The 20,674-nt window shown below is 38.1% G+C and overlaps 1 protein-coding gene and 1 long non-coding RNA gene across 3 annotated transcripts; one reads left to right on the top strand and one right to left on the bottom strand.

The window, feature by feature from the left end:
• The first annotated feature begins 1,481 nt into the window (after positions 1-1,481).
• Positions 1,482-12,784, top strand: LOC308682453. Of its 2 annotated transcripts, none has more exons than XR_014029144.1 (3): positions 1,482-1,529; positions 1,700-1,763; positions 12,671-12,784. It is a non-coding gene; the product is annotated as an uncharacterized lncRNA (long non-coding RNA). The 2 variants fall into 2 exon arrangements; XR_014029145.1 differs by lacking the exon at positions 12,671-12,784 and adding an exon at positions 3,260-3,744 and having other exon boundaries at positions 1,487-1,529.
• On the bottom strand, positions 4,977-17,885 carry LOC308682444 (myosin-7-like). The gene is made up of 39 exons (XM_081352164.1): positions 17,862-17,885; positions 17,755-17,787; positions 17,329-17,538; positions 17,107-17,250; positions 16,873-17,029; positions 16,758-16,785; positions 16,567-16,675; positions 16,122-16,214; positions 15,207-15,270; positions 15,019-15,117; positions 14,832-14,935; positions 14,280-14,418; positions 14,072-14,190; positions 13,765-13,914; positions 13,494-13,664; positions 13,098-13,407; positions 12,933-13,012; positions 12,648-12,853; positions 12,414-12,537; positions 12,193-12,329; positions 11,851-12,106; positions 11,519-11,761; positions 11,261-11,437; positions 11,024-11,169; positions 10,471-10,561; positions 9,988-10,377; positions 9,773-9,899; positions 9,564-9,682; positions 9,278-9,474; positions 8,939-9,122; positions 8,556-8,721; positions 8,351-8,475; positions 7,853-8,161; positions 7,551-7,754; positions 7,164-7,460; positions 6,963-7,067; positions 6,736-6,831; positions 6,502-6,639; positions 4,977-5,100 (listed from the first exon to the last, which is right to left on the bottom strand). Exons 3-39 carry the CDS (start codon positions 17,524-17,526, stop codon positions 5,080-5,082), a joined length of 5,823 nt encoding a protein of 1,940 aa, XP_081208290.1. The 5' UTR covers positions 17,527-17,538; positions 17,755-17,787; positions 17,862-17,885; the 3' UTR covers positions 4,977-5,079.
• Between the last annotated feature and the right edge of the window lie 2,789 nt (positions 17,886-20,674).

Below are 20,674 nucleotides of genomic sequence, written 5' to 3'. Positions count from 1 at the left end.
GTGCAGTTGACATTTTAATTACCAACATTTTATAACTTAAAAAATAAAATTTTGCATGTATCAAAATGATGTAAAATATTTCAAACAGTACAATTCTAAATTGTTAAATTGTTAAAAAAATGAATAAAATTAAAAATCTACATTATATCTAAAATGTACTCTGACCAGTATGGGTTTTCTAAATACATTGTGCATCTGCTGCATCATGTGCCCAGGCTAAAAGCTTGACGTATAGCCTCGATACGCTTCGAAGCACTGAATGAGTGTTGAAGTGCTTGAAGTCTGTTGCTGTCCCTCAGAGAGCTGACCGAGGGGCCATACCCTTCAAGTTGTCTTGTTTACGTGGCATTGTTCCTTTTACTTTAGCCCTGAGGACAAAGATAACCTGTTAAATTCCTTTGAGTGCCTCTGTGATAGAAGAGATCAGATAGTATGTAACACATATCTCATCTGTAGACGTCCATCACTTGCATGAACTCTTGCTACTTAAGTTACATGACCTATTACATGACCTCTAATGCCTCCTCTCTGCCATGCTTGAGATATTGTTTAACCACCTTGAACTTTCAAAAGCTATAGCTACCTCTAATTTAATAATGTTATGAGTACAGAACCTATTTGTACTACTGTAGAAGTTTGGTATCATTCTGGGCATTATTAGTGGGGTAATTTACGAGATACAACCTAGGTTCCATTAGCGCCTGCACTGAGCCATCCGGCTGATATCTCTAAATAAGCTCTAACTTTAATAATGTTCAACCAAGGGAAAAAAGGCTTCTGGGGGGGGGGGGGGTGTTTGGCTTGAGGTCGTGGTGCAAAGGACCCTAGGTTGATTTTACTCCGAACCATCCCTTTAAAATAATCAGGTTTGCTGTGCCTGTTTTAGGGCTGTAGGTAAAATTTTGTGATTATATATCAACATGGCTATAAAATAATAATTAATATTATTACTAATTACATTTTTTAAATGACTTTAAATTTCATATATATATAGTTGTCTTTTACATTACAACTGTATAATTACAACGCTAACACAAATACAAACACTGGTGCATAATGAGCTGGTTGTGTGTAAGAACAATTAAATCACAGCCTTTGCAATTTGATAATTGCACTAAGCCATATCTCAATTTCGGTTTTATGCCATGCAGCTAAAAGTAAATGTTCTTAACGTGCTAAAACTGTTGCAAGCAACTTTGTGTATAAATCATACAACATCCTGTCATATATTCTTATAATCAATAAATATTTGTATACTTATATTTAGGGATATATAAGTTTATTCTGCCTGTTTGTTTTTCTTATTAACAGGTCTTGAAGGTTAAAAAAAGTAACTTGACCCATTGTACTTCATGACCATTGAGCAGGCTATTAATGGAGACTAAGGGGGGTCTGTTTGATTTACTTGGACAAGTGTCCAATGGATGTCACATGATGCTTTTGCTCCTTTGATTGAGTTGCTTGTCATTTCTTCTTTATCCCTTGTTCGAGCCAGCTGGATCATGGAGACAGAGAATCAGAGAAAGCAGGTATTAATATTTGCATGATGTAACTCTTTCTATCTATCTATCTGAATTTGATTGTTCTCCATAAGAAGACATTATGCGCTTCCATTAGGCAAATTAGCATGACTTTTGACCTCTGCTCTACAAATGTTTCTTTTTCCCTCACTCTTTTCCCTCTGGTTTTTCTATCTCAGCCACACACAAACACTGTGCTCCCTGCAGCAGAAGATCCAACACATCTCTGAAGCACAGATGAAGGTAATGCAAAGCAATTCTTTTTCTTTTTGATCTTTAGTTGCTCAGTGTTGTAATTGACAGGATTTATTATTATTTTTTTTTAAATAACATTTCATAAATATTGAATTAAACTTATGGTCACATGGTCATAATATGTGAGAACCAAGTGCAACTTCCACAACTGTTTGTCTATCAACTATCACACGTCTGCAAAATGTAGTTACTCACCCAAAATGTTTAAAGACCCCCTGTGGTGAAAATAAAGTTTTTAATGTTTATGTGTTTATCTGGTGTTTTTAAATTCATGTGTAAGTGCCATGTGTAAATTCATGAGTCAACACCATTGCTGAGTATTTTCTCCTTAAAACTGTCAAAAAATCTAAGACAGTCTCAAAATCAGATCAACGTGCAGGGCGGGCTTTAGTATATCATTAACTGCGAAGCAGGGGGTCTCAAGAGAAGCCATGTCATCTCCATATATTTTTCTGTTGATATGAAATATTGTGTACATTTAGCAATATAGCGGGTGAATTACGTATATCATGTATATTACGATGTTATGATGAACTATATGCCTTTCTTTACTGACATTCTAAGTTGTTCAAAGTGTTTCTAAGGATGCTGAGTTTTAGAAGGCAGATGGCAAACGGGAACATGGTTTGTGTAACATTAGCAACAAATTATTAGCTGTTTGATAATGTAGTTAATCAAATGGCTAATCATGTTAATTACCATTACGTGTCCGACTTTGTCTGAAAATGCTGGTAATATATGGTAACTACATGGGTTAAGGTTAGGTTAAGGCGTAGGTTCAAGGTTAGTACCTAGTTATAACCCAGTTATTGTAATTGCTATAATAAGTACATAGTATGTACATGCAGAAAAAGACTGTAATATAAAGTGCTACCCAAAACACTTTTGCTGTTATTTAGGTGGATACGGGTAAAGTTAGGGACAGATTTGGTGGTATGGGTATTTTTAAGGGTGGTTTAAGGGGTAAAGGAAGGGTCAATAGTGTAATTATAAGTGAATATAATAGACACTGACATACATACATTAAGATCAAAGTCATTTGTATAATGGAAAGTCTAATTCGACAATGGTTTCTAAGATTTTCAGTTTATTAGTGAAATAAGCTCTGTGGTAAACAAAATTTGACCATACTTGAGTGCTTTTCTTAGTCATAGCAAGTCATTTTTTTCTTCACATAGCAAGGGTTTTTTTTTTTTTTTTTTGAAAAACAAAACAAATAGAAGAGTAAAGAATAGAAAAGGTAAGTGCTATTAATTGGTCAGGTGCTGACGAAAAAGATGTGTCTTTAGACATTTTTTGAAAATGGCTAAAGACTCAGCTGCTCGAATTGAGATAGGCATTCCACCAGCTGGGAACAGTCCAGGAAAAGGTCTGTGAGAGTGATTTCGTGCCTCTTTGGGATGATGGCACCACAAGGCGTCATTCACTTACAGAACGCAAGCTTCTGGAGGGTGCATAAGTCTGAATTTGATTTCTATTGGCAGCCAGTGCAAACTGATGAAGAGAGGAGTGACGTGGGCTTTCTTTGGCTCGTTGAAGACCACCCTCGCTGCTGCATTCTGGCTCAGTTGCAAAGGCTTGATAGTACATGCCGGAAGGCCCGCTAAGAGAGCATTACAATAGTCCAGTCTGGAGAGAACAAGAGCTTGGACAAGGAGTTCTGCTCTGATAAGAAGGGTCTGATCTTAAAAGTTGATAATACATTGGTTTTGAATGTACAGTTTGTAAAAGGGCATGTTACAGTCTCATGTTGCTTATGATAGTTTGCAAGGTGGCTAGAATATGTATTTTCCTCACAGATGTCACTGAACTCACAAATCGAACAACTGAATACAAAAAAAAACTTTTTTGCGAGTGAAATCTTGGCAGACGCTGGTCATGTGTGTGATGCGTGTGATGCTGGCCAATAGTGAGCCTACGTTCTGTTCAGTCAACGTTAGCCATCCTAAATGTTGACTGGATTTGAAAATATCCCTTCATTTAATTTTTTATAAATGAAGGGATATTTTTTATCATAATATTTTTGCAGTCTTAATATAATATGTCTTCTTAACTAATCCCAAGCATGAATATTAGTTCAACTTAACTATTTTTGCTCTTCCAACATTTTATTAATTGCCGTTTTTAGTGTAACACAAACTAATTATGAACAATGGTTTTACAGCATAGGAATATAGGCTAATGTTAATTTCTGCATATACATTTTTTCAAACTTTTAATGAGTTAATGGAAATTTGTGTATTTAAATATAGCATAAACATTTACGTAAATTGATACATTGTTGTACATAGTACAACAAATTGAACCTTATTGCAAAGTTGTAGCAAAGGTAGTAAAAACATTTCCAATACCAGTGGAAATGTTAAAATATTTTTGAAGCCTTTATATGTAAATTGTGCATTCATGAATTGATGTTCAGAAATAAACCTACACTGAAAAATTAAAGGAATAAAAAGTTGTGACAACTTGCCCCACCTTGCTTTACATGGACTCCTAGAAATAATGCATCATATGAGATTTAATGGTGGTGCTGCTCTCAAGTGGTGGTGACTGACTATTGCAGCTCTCACATTCACAGAATTGTGGAGGTTACTTTAGGTTTAGAATTAATATATTGCCAACATAATTGATGAGAAAGAGATTCTGCTGAATAGAGCTGAACTCTATACCTAAATTCTTAGACTATCGATGATTGCTGCTCACAACAATAATTTATATTGCCTGTAATTCGAATGATAATTCACATTCACCATAGAGATGTAATGGTCTATGTTGGCTATTATTATATGGTAATTGAATTTTTTTCTGCATTTTACTGCTCTGCAAAAACTGAATAAATCTAATTTAATGGCTTTGATTGGAGGCATTATAATAGATTCATGTGTACTTTAAATCATAATGCCTTCATTTTATTTTATTCCCTGAGGATGAGCTGTGTCAAAACACACAGTGTAATGGTCAGTGGCTTACAGCTTAAGCCGCATTATGTGGTTTGTATTAGTTTGGTAAAACTGGTAAACTCCCTGTATCTTTGTATGGTTGACCCTACTTCAAATGACAATTTAAGAACATTTCAAGTTTGAATGAGTACTTAGACTAGACAGCCTAGTCTGTGGCACATAGTACATTCAGGCAACTGATTTACTGATTTACTGTTGTGTTCAGGATCATGTTGGGATATTGCAATGTCTACATTGTTAAAAAAAAGAGGATGAGGTATTCATTTTCATGTCTGGTTTATTCTATAGAACTACAGAAGAGATTGTCACAGCAATCAATGTTTAGAGAGATCCATCTAATATTTTCACTCTTCATCAGCCCCCTTCTGTTAGGAAGAAAAAGGAAAAAAATGTTAACGGTAAGCTGATCCAGTTCAAAATGGCCTAAACTCTACACCGCTAATCAATATTGATGGTATAATTTTTTTTCAATAGCCACACTTGTTAAATATCAAAATGCATTTTATTAAGTGTAGTTGTCTAAACTACTTGCTATTCATATCCTAAAGTGTATGATCCTATCCTGATTGATCCTATGTATCAATCTCTGCTGTCTTCCTTTTCTGTTGATATTCATGCCGCGAAATCTTCATATTTCCACAACAAGATCAACAGCACTTTTAACACACAAACACTTTTCAAGACATTCAACTCTCTCCTCTGTCTGTTGCGACACTGAATCATCAGATCCTTCTGTCCACCCTCTCATCACTGGGCATCACAGGAACTCCTCTCCACTGGTTTAAATCCTGTCTCACGGGTAGGTCCTTCAGGGTCACATTGGGAGGCGAGGTATCCAAAGCACATTAACTGACCACAAGGGTTCCTCAGGGTTCAGTTCTTGAACAAAGACAGCGCGATCATGCAGGTGTGCACTGCACAACATCAGGAAGATCAGGCCTTTCCTAACTGAGCATGCAACACAACTTCTCGCACAGGCCCTGGTCATTTCTAGGCTTGATTGCTGAAATGCTCTTCTGGCAGGACTTCCATCATGTGCAACTAAACCTCTACAAATGATTCAGAATGCTGCAGCTCATCTTGTCTTCAAAGAGCACAAAAGGGCCCACGTCACTCATCTCTTCATCTCTGCACTGGCTACCACTCGCTGCTCACATCAAGTTCAAGGCATTGATGCTTGCTTACAGATCTACCACAGGCTCAGCTCCCTCCTACTTTCACTAGCTCCTACGAGTCTACATCCCTACCAAAAGCGTACGATCGATCAATGAGCGACGGCTCGTGGTACCATCACAGAGAGCCTAAAAATCACTCTCCAGAACATTCTCATTCACGGTTCCTTGCTGGTGGAATGATCTCCCCGCCTTCATCCGGAATGCAGAATCCCTGACAACATTTAAAAGACAGCTGAAAACTCATCTCTTCCGTGAGCACTTAACCTCTTTTAAAAAAAAATCTTTCCTTTCCTTTAATCCTCCCTTGTCTGGTTTATGCTACTCTGAGCAATGCCTGAGCTTTGTATTTTGAGAACTTCTTGCGTTGTTTTTTCCTCATGATGACTTGCTTGCTTTATTCCTCATTTGTAAGTCGCTTTGGACAAAGGCATCTGCTAAATAACTAAATGTAAATGTAAAGTCACTAAAAAGTGCCGATCTAGAGTTGACACCTATCAAGTTGACTCAACTGTGACTATTTACTTGTGGTTTTTCTGAGTTTTTTTTTTGTGTGTGTGACCAAAATCACTTGTTTTAAGTGCTTACTCTTACTTTATTGGATCCTGTATCACGAGTCTTGGCTCTCAGCTTGTTGACCTGAGATTCAGCAATATCAGCCCTCTCCTCTGCCTCATCCAGCTCATGCTGTATCTTACGGAACTTGCCCAGATTGGAATTGGATTGTTCTTCCTAAAGATTACACACAACAGCATTTGTGAAAATCAAAAGATGCAATTACTACAAAAGTCATATAATATGATGGCACCAGTGGGGGAAAATACTCACCGCAACCTCAGAAGCTCTCTTGTAGGATTTGACCTTCAGCTGGAGTTTGTCCACCAGATCCTGCAGGCGAGCCAGATTCTTTCGGTCTTCCTCAGTCTATGCAAAGTAAAAAAAAATATTTAGTATATGCAAAATACATTTAAATACTGTAAGACAGCACTTTATTAAAAAATAACATGATCAAATCAACCAGGGGCAAAATTGTTAGTAGGCAACATTTTTCCTACCTGGTAGGTGAGCTCCTTGATGCGTCTCTCATATTTACGAATCCCCTTGACCGAGTCACTGGACTTTCTCTGTTCTATCTCCACCTCACTTTCCAGCTCTCTCACCTAACAGATGTGTAACAATTTTAGTATAAACATTTTTCAAATCTTAGAACAAATATTTTTACAGAAAACACTGTATACTTGTTTCTAAAAACTTACTCTGGCTTCCAGTTTTTGGACCTGCTTCTTGCCACCCTTCATGGCGATCTGCTCAGCCTCATCCAGACGGTGCTGCAGGTCCTTGATGGTCTGGTCCATGTTCTTCTTCATGCGCTCCAGATGAGCACTGGTGTCCTGCTCCTTCTTCAGCTCCTCTGCCATCATGGCAGCATCAGTGATGGCCTTCTTGGCTTTTTCCTCAGCATTCCTGCACTCCTGCACTGCCTCCTCAACCTCAGTCTGAAGCTGAGTATTATCTCCCTCCAGCTTCTTCTTCTGATTCAGCAGGCTGGTGTTCTGAACATGGACAATGTTCAAATAGTCTTTTGATTATATTGTGTACTAAGAGGCTTTATTTTGCATAGTATTAGTACAGATGTGTCATACCTGAGAATGCAGGAGCTGAACTCTCTCACTGACATCCAGCAGTTCCTGCTCAGCCAGTTTCCTTCCTCTCTCAGTTTGTTCCACCATGGATCTCAGCTCATCCAGTTCAGCCTGCAGCAGATTGTTGCGTCTCTCCACAATGGCGATGTTCTCTTTGAGATCATCATTACAACGAAGAGCATCATCTAGTTGCAGTTGGGCATCCTGTAAAGTACAAATTTTACAAATACTTAAAAAGACTGAAGAACTATGTTGGATTTCACCTAAGCATCATGGAATCTTGATTTGAAGATTCGTCATACTTTGAGATGTCCATGAAGACCCTTGAGTTGCTTCTGGGCTTCTGATGCCTGTCTGTTAGCCTGACTGAGCTGAATCTCCATCTCATTGAGGTCTCCCTCCATCTTCTTCTTCAGTCTGAGAGCTTCATTCCTGCTACGAGACTCTGATTCCAGTGAGCTTTGCAGGGTATCCACCATTCTCTGCTGGTTCCTCTTGGTCTGCTCCATCTCTTCATCTTTCTCTGTCAGCTTACGTTCAATATCAGCTTTGACCTGATTGAACTCCAGCTGAGCTCTAAGTATCTTGCCTTCCTCATGTTCAAGGGAACCCTATGAAGAGTAAAATGGGTGTTTGTTATAATGGAGATTTAAAGTTTTTGTTTTGCCCTGTGTTGTGGGGTGGGAAGTGACTTCCCTTAAAATAATCTGGATTGATCAATTGCTTTAAACAACAGCTTGATTTAAATTAAAGAGTTGTCAAATGAATAAGAACTTTGGGGAAAATGGTTGTTCTTTTACCTCAGCCTCTTCAAGAGCAGTTTGTATCTCTTGTTTCTCCTGCTCCAGTTGTTTTCGTAGTTTCTCCAGCTCATGAATATTCTTCCCACTCTCACCAAGTTGCTCAGTGAGGTCAGAAATTTCCTCTGTGCAATAGAAATAACATGTGAGCTCACAAATACAAGCAATTAAAGTAATGATTTGGAGTTGTAAAAACCACTCTTACCTTGGAGATTCTTGTTCTCCCTCTTCATGCTCTCCAGGTGGTCCAATGACTCCTCATATGAGTTTTTCAATTTAAAGAGTTCAGTGCTCAGAGATCTAGCTTCTTTTTGGGCACTTTCCAGTTCAGTTTGGGTCTCCTCATACTTCTGCTTCCACTCAGCCAGGACCTGGTTAAATTTAATAAGACCAAATGGCCATTGAGAGCGATGCAGTTTTTGTAGTAAAGAATAGACCCTAAAGTACTAGACCCTATCCATAATTAGAAACTTACATTTACTATCATTTTAACATTGAACATTTTCAATGCTACTTGATATTTTATATAGTAAAAATTTACATGGCCGATTTTTCCAGCTAATGACAAAATGTACTTTCTTTTCTTACTTTATCAAAGTTTCTTTGCTTCTTGTCCAGAGCAGCAGCAGCAGCATTGGATCTCTCCACATCCACCATGAGATCTTCAATCTCATTCTGCAGCCTGTGCTTGGTTTTCTCCAGAGAGGAGCATTTAGCATTAACAGCTTCCACAGCTTCTTCTGCATCTTGCAGACGCTGAGTCAGTTTCTTCCTATAATAATCAAAATACAAAATATATTGAACATTTGAAGCATTATTCATTAAATGGTATTTAAATGTATTAAAAAGGCCACAAACTATAGCAGAAAATTTAGAGAAGTGTCTAATCACTAAAGACGAAACTTGTAAATATTGTTTGTTTCTTACTTTGCTTCCTCCAGCTCCTCAGTCCTCTGGATGGCATCAGTTTCATACTTGGTTCTCCACTGAGCCACTTCAGAGTTTGCCTTGGACATACTACGCTGTAGCTCAGCCTTGGCTTCTTGCTCCTCCTCATATTGCTCCCTCAGCAGATCAGCATCATGACGAGCAGACTGAACTGCATGGGCCAGGGCATTCTTAGCCTAAAGACAAACAAATATTTGGGGCCAGTTGTTTATTACAATAGTGTATTTTAGCAAAAAATTTAGATATAGAAGGAGATTTTGAAAACCTTGATTTCTTCTTCGAGCTGTCTCTTGAGGTCTTCAATTTGCTGAGTGTTGGATTGTTTGCCTCTGGTTAACTGAGTCACCAGGGAGTCTTTCTCCTCAAACTGTCTGGCAAGTTCACCTAAAATACAATATAAAAATACATTGACTTTTTTCCAATTATCATTATGGTACAGTTGGTGTAACATAAGACAATATTTTGTGTTCTTACCATTTTCAGTTTGCAGCTTGGCTTTTTGCATGGTGAAATCATTGATAGTGCGCTGACCTTCCTCAGCCTTGGTTCTATACTCACTCATCTGGTCTTCCAGAGTTCTGCACATTTTCTCAAGGTTTGTCTTGAAGATAAATTATATCGTAGTTGATTGCTTTCTTTGACTGACAACACATACATTATAGACTCTCACCATCATTTCTCTCACTCACCTTTGCCTTTGCAAGCTGCTCCATATTGGAGACTACATCGTCCAGTTCCAGTCTGAGTTCACTCTTCTCTTTCTCCAGCTTCTGCTTCACTCTCTGGAGGTTGTCAATCTGCTCTCCCAGATCAGCCACACTGTCTGCATGTTTCTTCCTCAGTGTAGCAGCAGTGGCCTCATGTTGCAGAGTGGACTCTTCAAGGTCTCTGCGCAGTTTCTGGAACTCAGCTTCACGTTTCTTGTTCATCTCAATCTGGGCAGCAGTGGCTCCACCAGCCTCCTCCAACCTCTCACTGATGTCCTCCAGTTCTCTGGACAGATCAGCTCTCTGTTTCTCAACTTTAGCACGAGCTGCTCTCTCAGCCTCCAGCTCTTCCTCAAGCTCTTCAATTCGGGCCTGGTAATGTCCATAAATTCAAAATTAAGAAACATTTAGTTAAGATTAAAATTCCTAACTAATCTATTTTATTAAGACATATATAAAGTTTACCTGCAACTCTTTCAGTTTTTTCTGGAGTTGGGACTCCAAAGCTTGTGCATCTTCAATCTTGCTATTGAGCTGGCTTATTTCAAAGTCTTTTCTGCCAAGTAAACAGGATGACACATGAATGGTTACATGCATAATCAAATTAAAATATCAGGTAACACTTTACAACAGGATTCCATTAGTTAACGTTAGATAATGAATGAACAACATTAACTAACAATGAACAATACATGTGTTACAGTATTTATTAAACTTTGTTAACAATAATTGATTAAAAATGAACTTGTCATTGTTAATTTGTTATTAGCTCAGGCATATTTAATCAAACTAACAGTATTAACAATATTACATTTGATTTTAATAGTGTTACTACATGTTTAAATTTACATTAACTAAAATTAGTAAATGCTTTTTATAAATAAATAAATAAAAAGGTGTTTTTCAGTATTAGTTCGTTAAATTTTGTAGTTAACTAAAGTAAAATGTATCCTTATTGTAAAGTGTTAACAAATAACTTTTAATATTAATATTATTTTTTAAATATAAAATATATTACTTCTTTAGCCGCTCATCCATCTGCTGCTTATCATTTTCCAAATCCATCACACTCTCTTGAGTCAACTTCAAGTCACCCTCAAGCTTTCTTTTAGCTCTCTCAAGATCCATTCGAATTTTCTTTTCTTGTTCCAGAGAACCTTCAAGCTAAATTTCATCCAAAGAATATAAAAATAATTGCGTGATTACTTTAAATATTTCTCATTTTAATTATAGTGTTGTGTTTCCTGACTCTTACATCATCCACTTGTTGCTCCAACTTGGCTTTGGCTTTGGTGAGTGTGTTGACTTTGTCTTCCTCACTCTGGAGGTCATCCAGCGTTTGCTGATGGGCCTCCTGAAGAGCTTTCTTTTCCTTGGTCAGCTTAGCGATGATCTCATCCAAAGCTGCCATCTCTTCTATCATGTTTTTAACCTGTAGAAAGGTGTCATTGTATTAAGGGACTCTTAACTCACCAGTCTAACATCAGTAACAGGTTTAGTGTTGAAAACTGACCTTGTTCTCAGTGGCATGTTTCTCTTTCTCTACTTTGGCCAGAGTGAGCTCAAGATCATCAATGTCCTTCTTGAGCTCAGAGCATTCATCCTCCAGCTTTCGTTTCTTTGCAGTCAGCTCAGCATTCATTTCATCTTCATCCTCCAGTCTCTCAGTCATTTCTTTGACTTTGGCCTCAAGTTGGATCTTGCTCTTGATCAAACCCTCACATCTCTCCTCAGCATCTGCAAGATTATCTTGCTCCTATCAACAAAAAAAATGTAAAACTTGTTTTGTTTTCTGACTTGTTTGAAATGTGAAATGTCCAGAGTTGTAGTCCCATGTGAACTTACAGACTGTGCTAAAAGCTGCAAGTCATTCTTTTCTTGGAGAAGAGAAACCATCTTTTCCTCAAGCTCCTTTCTGCGGGCTTCAGATTTGGCATAAGCCTCCTTCAACTTGGTGAATTCCTCCTTCATGTTGGCCATTTCTTTCTCGGACTCTGCACTTTTCAGCAGAGGCTTGATCTTGAAGTAGAGCTTCATCCAGGGCCAATTCTTGACACCCATGAAAGCACGTACATTCCACTGGATCACCAACAGAGCATCTCTGTAGATATTAAATAAGAATGTTCAGTCTTGCATTTTAAATGTAACTTGGAGAATATGTTAAAGATTGAAGAGCTAAAATCTAACCTTCTTTCCACAATTTTCTGGAACTCTTGTCTTGATAGAAAACCACGAGACATGGATTGAATTCCAGTTATAATAAGTGCAAGACGGTCATCTCTCATCTCTTCAAGAAGTCCCAGAAGACCAGCCTTAAAAAATACCTGAATAGTAAAGAAATTTGTGTCAAATAGGATAGGACAATGGAAATGTGGCTTTGGAAAAAGTTAATGTTAATAAAATCATACCTTAGTATGTCCTAATTTGTACTGGTTGTGATCGATGTCCAGAGAGCCCAGAAGTTTTTCTGAACCCTTCTTGTTATCAATGAACTGTCCCTCGGGGATAGCAGCAGGATTTAGGATGCGGTATCTACCAAAAAACACACACATTAACAGAAATTGAAGAATTAAGAACTGAAATTTGGAGTCATACATTAAATAATTTTGTAAGCCATGAAAGCCATTTGGTTTCATACTAACCGTTGTTTGAAATCCCCATACAGGATCCTGTTGGGGAATCCCTTTCTGCAGATCCTGATGCCCTCCAGCACACCGTTACAGCGCAGCTGGTGCATGACCAGAGGATTCTCCATCGCCCCAGGAGTCTTGCTCTCATTGGGGATGATGCAGCGCACAAAGTGAGGGTGAGTTGACCTCAAGTTGGTCATCAGCTTGTTCAAGTTCTCCTGTTGGTAGATCACAGAGGATTTAGATTAATATGCAATAAAACCTTGTGAGACAATATAGTGTTATAATATTCCTTACCCTATGAAGGGCTGACACCGTCTGGAAGGAAGAACCCTTCTTTTTGCTACCTTTGGCAGCCTTTCCTCCAGAATCCGCAGCTGTGAAATAAATTATTTTTGTTACTGTTAAACAGTAAAAATAGTGCTTATTATATTTTCATGTCACACGTCAGTGTGTGCTTACCTGAGTCATCAGTTGCGAAATTAGCAAACAGAACAGACAACAACTTAAGAGTTGACTTCTGGAAATACCCTACAACCGTCTCATTGAGAGGGTCTTTGTTCTTCACTAGCCAGTTTGAAATGTTGTAGTCCACAGTACCAGCATAGTGAACAAGGGCAAAATGGGCCTCTGGTTTACCCTTCACAATCCTAGGCTTCTGGAAGTTTGGATTTTTCCCCAAATGGTTGTCATAAAGTTTAGCTTTAAATGTTGCATCACTGGCTTTGGGGAACATGCACTCCTCTTCAAGGATGGACATGATACCCATGGGCTACAATGACAGAGTTAACAAGAGTTAAGACTGAAAAATATGATTTTTACCCTCACAGTATAATTATCAACATAGTATTCACCCACCTTCTCAATAAGCTCAATACAAGCCTGCAAGTCCATGCCGAAGTCAATAAACACCCACTCAATGCCCTCCTTCTTGTATTCCTCTTGCTCCAGCACAAACATGTGGTGGTTGAAGAACTGCTGCAACTTCTCATTAGTGAAGTTGATGCACAGCTGCTCAAAGGTGTTGGACTGCAGGTGGAATATATTGTATAATCACAATGGTCAAACAGGTTGCACTTCTTGTTGAATTTGTTATATGAATAAAAATAACCAGTTGATTTCAGCTTACATCAAAGATCTCAAATCCAGCAATGTCCAGCACACCAATGAAGTACTGACGAGGCTGTTTGGTTTCCAGGGATTGGTTGATTCTCACAACCATCCAGAGGAACATCTTCTCGTACACTGACTTTCCCAGAGCACCAATAGAGTAGTACACCTAATAAAGAAAAGATTGAATTTTGCTGAATTTGACACATTGCAAACTAGAAAGCGATTTTTCAGATACTTGAAAGATTTTGTTTGTATGTCTTGGAAAGTGAACCTATGATGCTGAAAACTCTAATGCACATTAGATTATTATTTTCATTCATTACCTGCTGGACATTCTGTCCCTTGGTGACCCACTCATTTCCTACTTTGACTCTTGGGTGGAGCAAACCCTTGATCAAGTCAGCTGAATTTAGGCCCATCAGATATGAGATTTTGTCAGCTTCTACATGTCAAAAAAGAATACAGAGCTATGAGTCTATATACAGCATGACTTTTTTCCTTTATGAAACTGAAATTCCAAGTTATTCTGACCCTCAGTCCCATCAGCCTCGGCCTGTTCCTCTCTTTGCTTCTGTTTGAACTTCATGTTGCCAAAGTGCATGACGGAACCAGTCAGCTTGTAGATGCTGTTCTGCTCTTCTTGGGTGAAGCCCAACACATCGAACGCTTCCTACAGCAAATGTACAGAGCATGTAACATTTTATGGCAAATGTTTCATATTCTTCTTTTTGGCAAGCACATTAGACGTCTTTCTTTTTAAAGAATAGACTGACCAAGAGAATCAGTCATTCTCTTTCAAGTCGTTCTATACCTGTATGACTTAATTTCTTCTGTGGAAGACAAAATGAAAAACAAAGGTTCTTTTCCTCACACAATCACATGGCTTCAGAAAAACAAGTTGTGTGGATCTTTGATGGTGCTTTTTCATACTTATTGACAGCCCCTGATCATTATATGATTTTATTGAATGGAAACCAGTCAAGACATTATCAATTGGTGTTCCACAGCAGAAACGCAGTCATACGGGTTGTCAGAAGTGTTGTTCTTGTACTGTGAACTGCCTATGTTTTGACAAACACCCACATCAGTGGCTAACAGCTCGTCACCGTCATCAATAGATGCCACTGTTGTTTCTCCTTGGGAGATGAAAGCGTAGTCATAGGGGTTGTTGGTGATGAGCAGCATTTCTAAGGAGAAATGGGAACCTAGATCAGAAAAGACTCTTCTAATTAGAGATGGCAATGTTAATAGATATGATGGGTAATTTTACCCAACAGTTCTGGTCTTCTCTGGGACAGAATCTGATAGAAGATGTGGTAGTCTCTCTCAGCCTTGAGCTGAAAAGTGACACGAGACTTCTCCAGCAGATCTAAATGAATTGATAAATAGATGAATATCAAAACAGTTGCACATTTAATCAATGTGTGATTTGTTGGAATTATGTTGGGCAATACTTACAAGTCTCAATGTCAGCAGAAGCTAACTTTCCACTGTGGCCAAAATGGATTCGGATAAATTTACCCTGTAAATAAAGCAATACATAATATGATACATACAGTTGTAGTCAACCAGAATGCCTATCACCGCCTTGTAGCGTTGACCACAGAGCTATTGTCTAAACGCTGTCTTATGAGCTTGAGCTTAAAGTCTTATGCTTTATGCAAAACCTCATTGATGTGACATTTTTCTATTGCAATGTTTTTGTTGAAATGTTTTCATTATTTATTAAAGAAAATAATGCTAATCATAACAACCTACTGTAAGCCTATTTAATTCTTAATCCTAAAACACAAATGCTGCCGACTAACATCAGTTAGCAAGTCGTGACAATGTTTTAATTTTATGATCATTTAGTTTAATTTATTTCACTCTTTTGTTTCAGTTCATAAATCTAGGCCTACTAACAAATTAAAATAACACGAAGTATAAGACACATAACCTTTACATGCCTTGACTTTCTAGCTATAGAAAAACTGGGCACACAATGTTAATGTTTAGCCTACTTTGCTTAAATTGGATGCAATAATAGATGCCTACATTTGTTTCAGTTCTAAATTTGTAGTGTAATTTCAGTATTGGGATTATGAATTTGTTTAACTACAATGTTTCACTTGAATTTATCTGCTGGCCAGTTCTCAAAGAGCTGCGTCAGATTACGCAATAGAGAGAATAAACTGACACACTTCAAAGTCTGTGATTGTAGCACCTCTTAGCGGTAAAATGCAGCAACTACACATCCCCAAATTTACTGCCGCGGTAACGGGGGCGGCAACAGTATTATTCTGGTTGAGTACCAACTGTAACATGCTCATTTAATATATCATGGAAACCATAATCAAAAAGAATAATCACACCAATGTATGCCCCACTTACAAATCTGGAGGAGTTGTCATTTCTGATGGTCTTGGCGTTACCAAAAGCCTCAAGAGCAGGATTACACTGGATGATTTGATCCTCCAGAGTACCCTAAGAATCATATTTTATCAATAGGTGTGTAAAACGTTTGATGTACCTTCTTTTCAGTTAACAGCTATGCATATTTGCATATTCCGACGCTATGTAGTCTTGTAATGATAATAATAATCCATAGAGAACCTAAGTCACAGTAGAAAATTAATTGGGAAAACAAAAAGGTTTTTTGTTTACGTGTTAATGCATTGCAATATGGTAAGTAAGGGAGTATTAAATTATGACAATTTGTGACTTCAATGTTTAAGAAACGAAGACCATTCATTATATGGTCGGTTATATAGAAGGTTATATAGAAGGTATATTCAATCATCCATCCATAATAAGCAATTTTTGGGGAATTAAGCACCTTTTTCTCCATTGATGGATCCTTCTTGCCAGGCGATGCTGCTGCAATGCTCGCAAAGTACTGGATTACTTTTTTAGTGTTCACAGTCTTTCCAGCACCGGATTCTCCACTTAGGATAAAAACAGAATTAAATGGCTGATAAAATGCAGCATAGAAAGAGTATTTGGTACGTCATAATATCTATTACATACGTGATCAGGACAGACTGGTTTTCTCTGTCTGTGAGAAAATAAAACATAAGAAACTTAACTTTTGAAATTGCATTAGAACTCAACAAAAAAAAATGATTTTTTTTCAGATCATCACCTGACAGCATGTACTGGTAGGCATTGTCTGAGATGGAGAAGATGTGTGGAGGGGCCTCATTTCGTTTCTTTCCTCTATAGGCATTGACGACGTCCTGGTTGTACACTGGCAAAAACTTGTAGGGATTCACAGTGACACAGAAGAGCCCAGAGTATGTCTGTAAAATATTCACAGAAGGTTTAGATCTGCTCATGCAAGATAAAGAGCGTGTGAGTGTTTTAAGACTCGACTCACATAGATCATCCAGGCTGCGTAACGCTCTTTGAGGTTAAACAGCACAGCGGGCTCGTGCAGGAAGGTGAACATCACCATGTCCTCAATTTTATCAAACTTTGGCGGGTTCTGGGGGTGAACATCAGCCTCCTTCACAGTTACTGTCTGTGGATAACAAAAATGTTTGACAGTCACTCTCTGCTTCTGTCTACAATATACAACAATGCAGAGATTAGATCTTACCTTCCCGAATTCTGTGTCAACAGTGACTTTGTCACCGTCTCTACTGGTGATGGTGGCTTTGACGAACTCAACCGCAGGGTCGGTCACAAAGCATTCTTTCTTCATATCGAAGGGGCGAGTTTGGGCCTCCAGACGCTCCTTGTCTGACTTTCGTAAGAACGAGGCAGCTGCCCCGAACTCTGCCATCACATCCACCATCTTTCAATCAGACTGAAAAATAGATGACAAAATTCTCATATCTTGTAAAACTTCTATTGTAAAAATAAAATGTAATTATTTATAAATATACAATATTTCTAATTATTTATTAGTCTTTCAGCAGAAATTATTGCATTCAAAAAGAAAATATTGCATAAACACACATATACTATAACATACAATATACTATATACACATTGTGTTGACCTTTATAAAAGCATGCCTTACCAGATTAAATCCAAACCCAAGAAAGTCCAAGTCCTTTCAATAAAAAAGAAACATAATTAATGAGAAGTCCTCATGAACAATTTAATCTAAATTATGTGTGCTCTTACCTTTAGATGGCACAATGATGTGAGCTTGCAATATTGTGCTGTAACTTATCTCTTTATATAGAGGCACAATGAGTGTGACGTTGACCATCTGTATATGGTCTGGCTCACTTGTGTGTGTAGCTCTTTTTGGGTGCCTGAAAAAATCTTTGTGAGTCACAGTAGTTTGGCAAGTGGAAATGGTAAAGCAACACGATCAGAAAGGATTTAAATCACAATGGTGCTATTTTTGTCCCATGTGTATATCTTCTTTTTAAAAGATATCAGATCTTTACTAAAGTGTTTTTATACTGAAATGTACACTTCTACTTTCATATTTTATAGTCATAGACCAAATTCACAACATGTCTGTTTTTATATATATTTTATATATTTGTGTGTGTGTGTGTGTAAAGCATTATAGATGTAGAGACTCTTGTATATATAATGTTTATGAACCATAGATGAACACACAATCCTTTTTTAATAAAATTGCTTAATTGACTGTTAGATTCCAGCAATAATGCACTATGATGCTTTTCTTAAACTATGACATTTTCTGTCCTCAAAGAGAAACAGGCATGCACTGGGAATTTCACAGGTTTATCTTTGTGCTTAAGGATCAAGACAACGTAACAATGCTTCACGAACAAAACGGCTGTCACAGAACAGAAAAAATTGTCAGTAGACAGCTGTAATGGCAACAATGAATATCTGCACTTGCGACCTTTTGTTCTTGCCTAATGCAGAGACAGCTGCAACTCTTGCTTGTTCTTGTTTGTTCCTATGACCTTTCTTGATTTCCCAAAGCTATATCCATCATATGTGTTTTACAAGTTCATTAGCAGTAATTCAAATGGAGAACAGCATGTTCAAACCCATTCTTCCTTCAAAAAGATATATTCTTATATAGAATAGTATTCTGTAAGATACAAAATCTAATTTGTATGTTTACAGAAGTTAACATATTCCGAATACATTACATCAGTATTACTTTTTCTGTGCATCAGTTAACACGAAGATGCTTATAATTATTCCTTCTTAACAGATAGAACAAGGCAAGCAGGTCAAACTAACCGTCTTAGCCCCAGATCTGTTTCTAAACAGCTGTACAGCGTTTATTTGTTGTTGAGCCGTGTGAGCCATCACTCAAGACCTTTTGTGAGGTTTCTAACCTGCCATGACCTCTCGTCCCTCAGTTATTCTGCACCCTCTCAACAAGCACCTTACTTAGTCAATCTATTCTAGGCCCCCCATCCTTTACAGAGCCTCATTCTGACCTGTCTATTTACCCTTGTTTATTAAAACTCAGGAGCAAGAATGGAAGAAATGGGGTCAACCTTATGTCTAATAAAGTTTGTAATCGGAGCTTCCTTTTGTCACTGGGTGCACTAGAATGGTCTTGCATCTGTTGGGTTAAATAGGAATCCATTGTGTCTCTACTTCCTGTCTTCTTCTTCAGACCATGCAGCTAGTTTTGCTACTAAAAATTGGATTTAAAAGCTGGAGTAGGTGTAATTCTTAAGCATTAAACAATGGCACATTGATTAAATGCAACAGTGGCAAGGAAATAAGATAAACAGTGGGGTTAAAAACAAGCTTATTATAGTTAACTATAACTAAAACCATAAACATTTTCATTACTTGAAATGAACAATAACTGAAATAAAAGTAATAAAAAAAAAGCTTTTCAGCTAGTTGTCAGCCAAGGCAACATGTCTTATTATAATTTAGTTTAAATTGATGTATGAAAATAAAAATGAATATTTTTTCTTTCTTCTTGAAAGTACTTGGATTCAAGGACTGGAAAGTATGTGAAAACAAACATAGGTCCTTGAGAGTGCTTGATTTAAACATGAACTATGTTTTGTTAGAGTAGCATGGGGCTATTACAAAAAAAAAAGGCCTTTATTCTCTGCCAAAACCAGAACAAAACAGCTCTACTGATTGGGGAGGGGAAAAAGCGGTGTGAGCGTATAGATAGTGAAACTGCATTTTCAGCGAATCTGTCATTTTTGTTCAGACTAAAGGGGCGGTCATTCCTTTGACTTTTCATTTATATGCATGCAAATCATCAGACCGCAAGCTCATGCAAAAAGCTTCGCATTTTGCTGCGTTCCAGAGTTCAAGTTTGGTGAACTCTAATCTGCGAATTCGCAATCACATAAAGAGGTGTCACCAGTAGAAGATCAAAACATCACAAGGAAACTGGCTAGTGGAATTCACATGCCTAGCCACTCCCCGTACATATGGGTTTATAAGATGACGACATGCATCCACTCATAAGGTTTGTGCTGAGGAGCCCAGACATTGTCCTGGCCATTTAACGGGATAGTTCAAGGTTGTTGCAGGAGGGACATAACATCTCGGTTCCCTCCATCAGGGAACAAGGGTACAACAGTAGCCTAGACATTCCCTTTCTGTCAGTCACGTTCGACATTATGTCCACTTACATTTGGGTTCCCTATGGAAAGCGCCACAACCACTGAACTGTGGTACGAGTGTTGGCGATGCAGATAATAGCAAGCTGTAGCATGCCTGTTGGCAACTGCTCTCGTTAAGCTGTAATCTACCGAACGTCCCATGTAAGCCAAAAAATCCTCCATACCTGACGGAACGGAATAGACAGGGTTTACCATGGAGATTGTCGTTAGCATTCAAAGAACTGCATGAGAGTTGGTGCAGGAACTGCGCTTGGCGACTGACTTTGTCCTCCAGGCGACCAAGATCACAGCGCGGGCCCTCGGCCAGACGATGTCCACCTTGGTGGCCCAGGAATGACATCTCTGGCTGAAACTTGCAGAGAGGTTGTGTTCCGACTCAGGTCCAACACAGTG

Source organism: Scardinius erythrophthalmus (genome assembly GCF_964197995.2).
Source record: "Scardinius erythrophthalmus genome assembly, chromosome: 22".
Lineage (NCBI taxonomy): Eukaryota > Metazoa > Chordata > Actinopteri > Cypriniformes > Leuciscidae > Scardinius > Scardinius erythrophthalmus.
This window is presented reverse-complemented; position numbering and strand designations above follow the sequence as displayed.

What these genes read in the sequence shown, in the direction of transcription:
- LOC308682444 (XM_081352164.1), bottom strand. Translation starts at nt 17,526, where the DNA reads ATGGTGGATGTGATGGCAGAGTTCGGGGCAGCTGCCTCGTTCTTACGA. An exon ending in CTGGATTTGAGATCTTTGAT is followed by an intron (nt 13,665 to 13,764) that starts GTAAGCTGAAAT and finishes TTCCACCTGCAG; the next exon opens with TCCAACACCTTTGAGCAGCT. An exon ending in GAGGAGCTGGAGGAAGCAAA is followed by an intron (nt 9,123 to 9,277) that starts GTAAGAAACAAA and finishes TGATTATTATAG; the next exon opens with GAAGAAACTGACTCAGCGTC.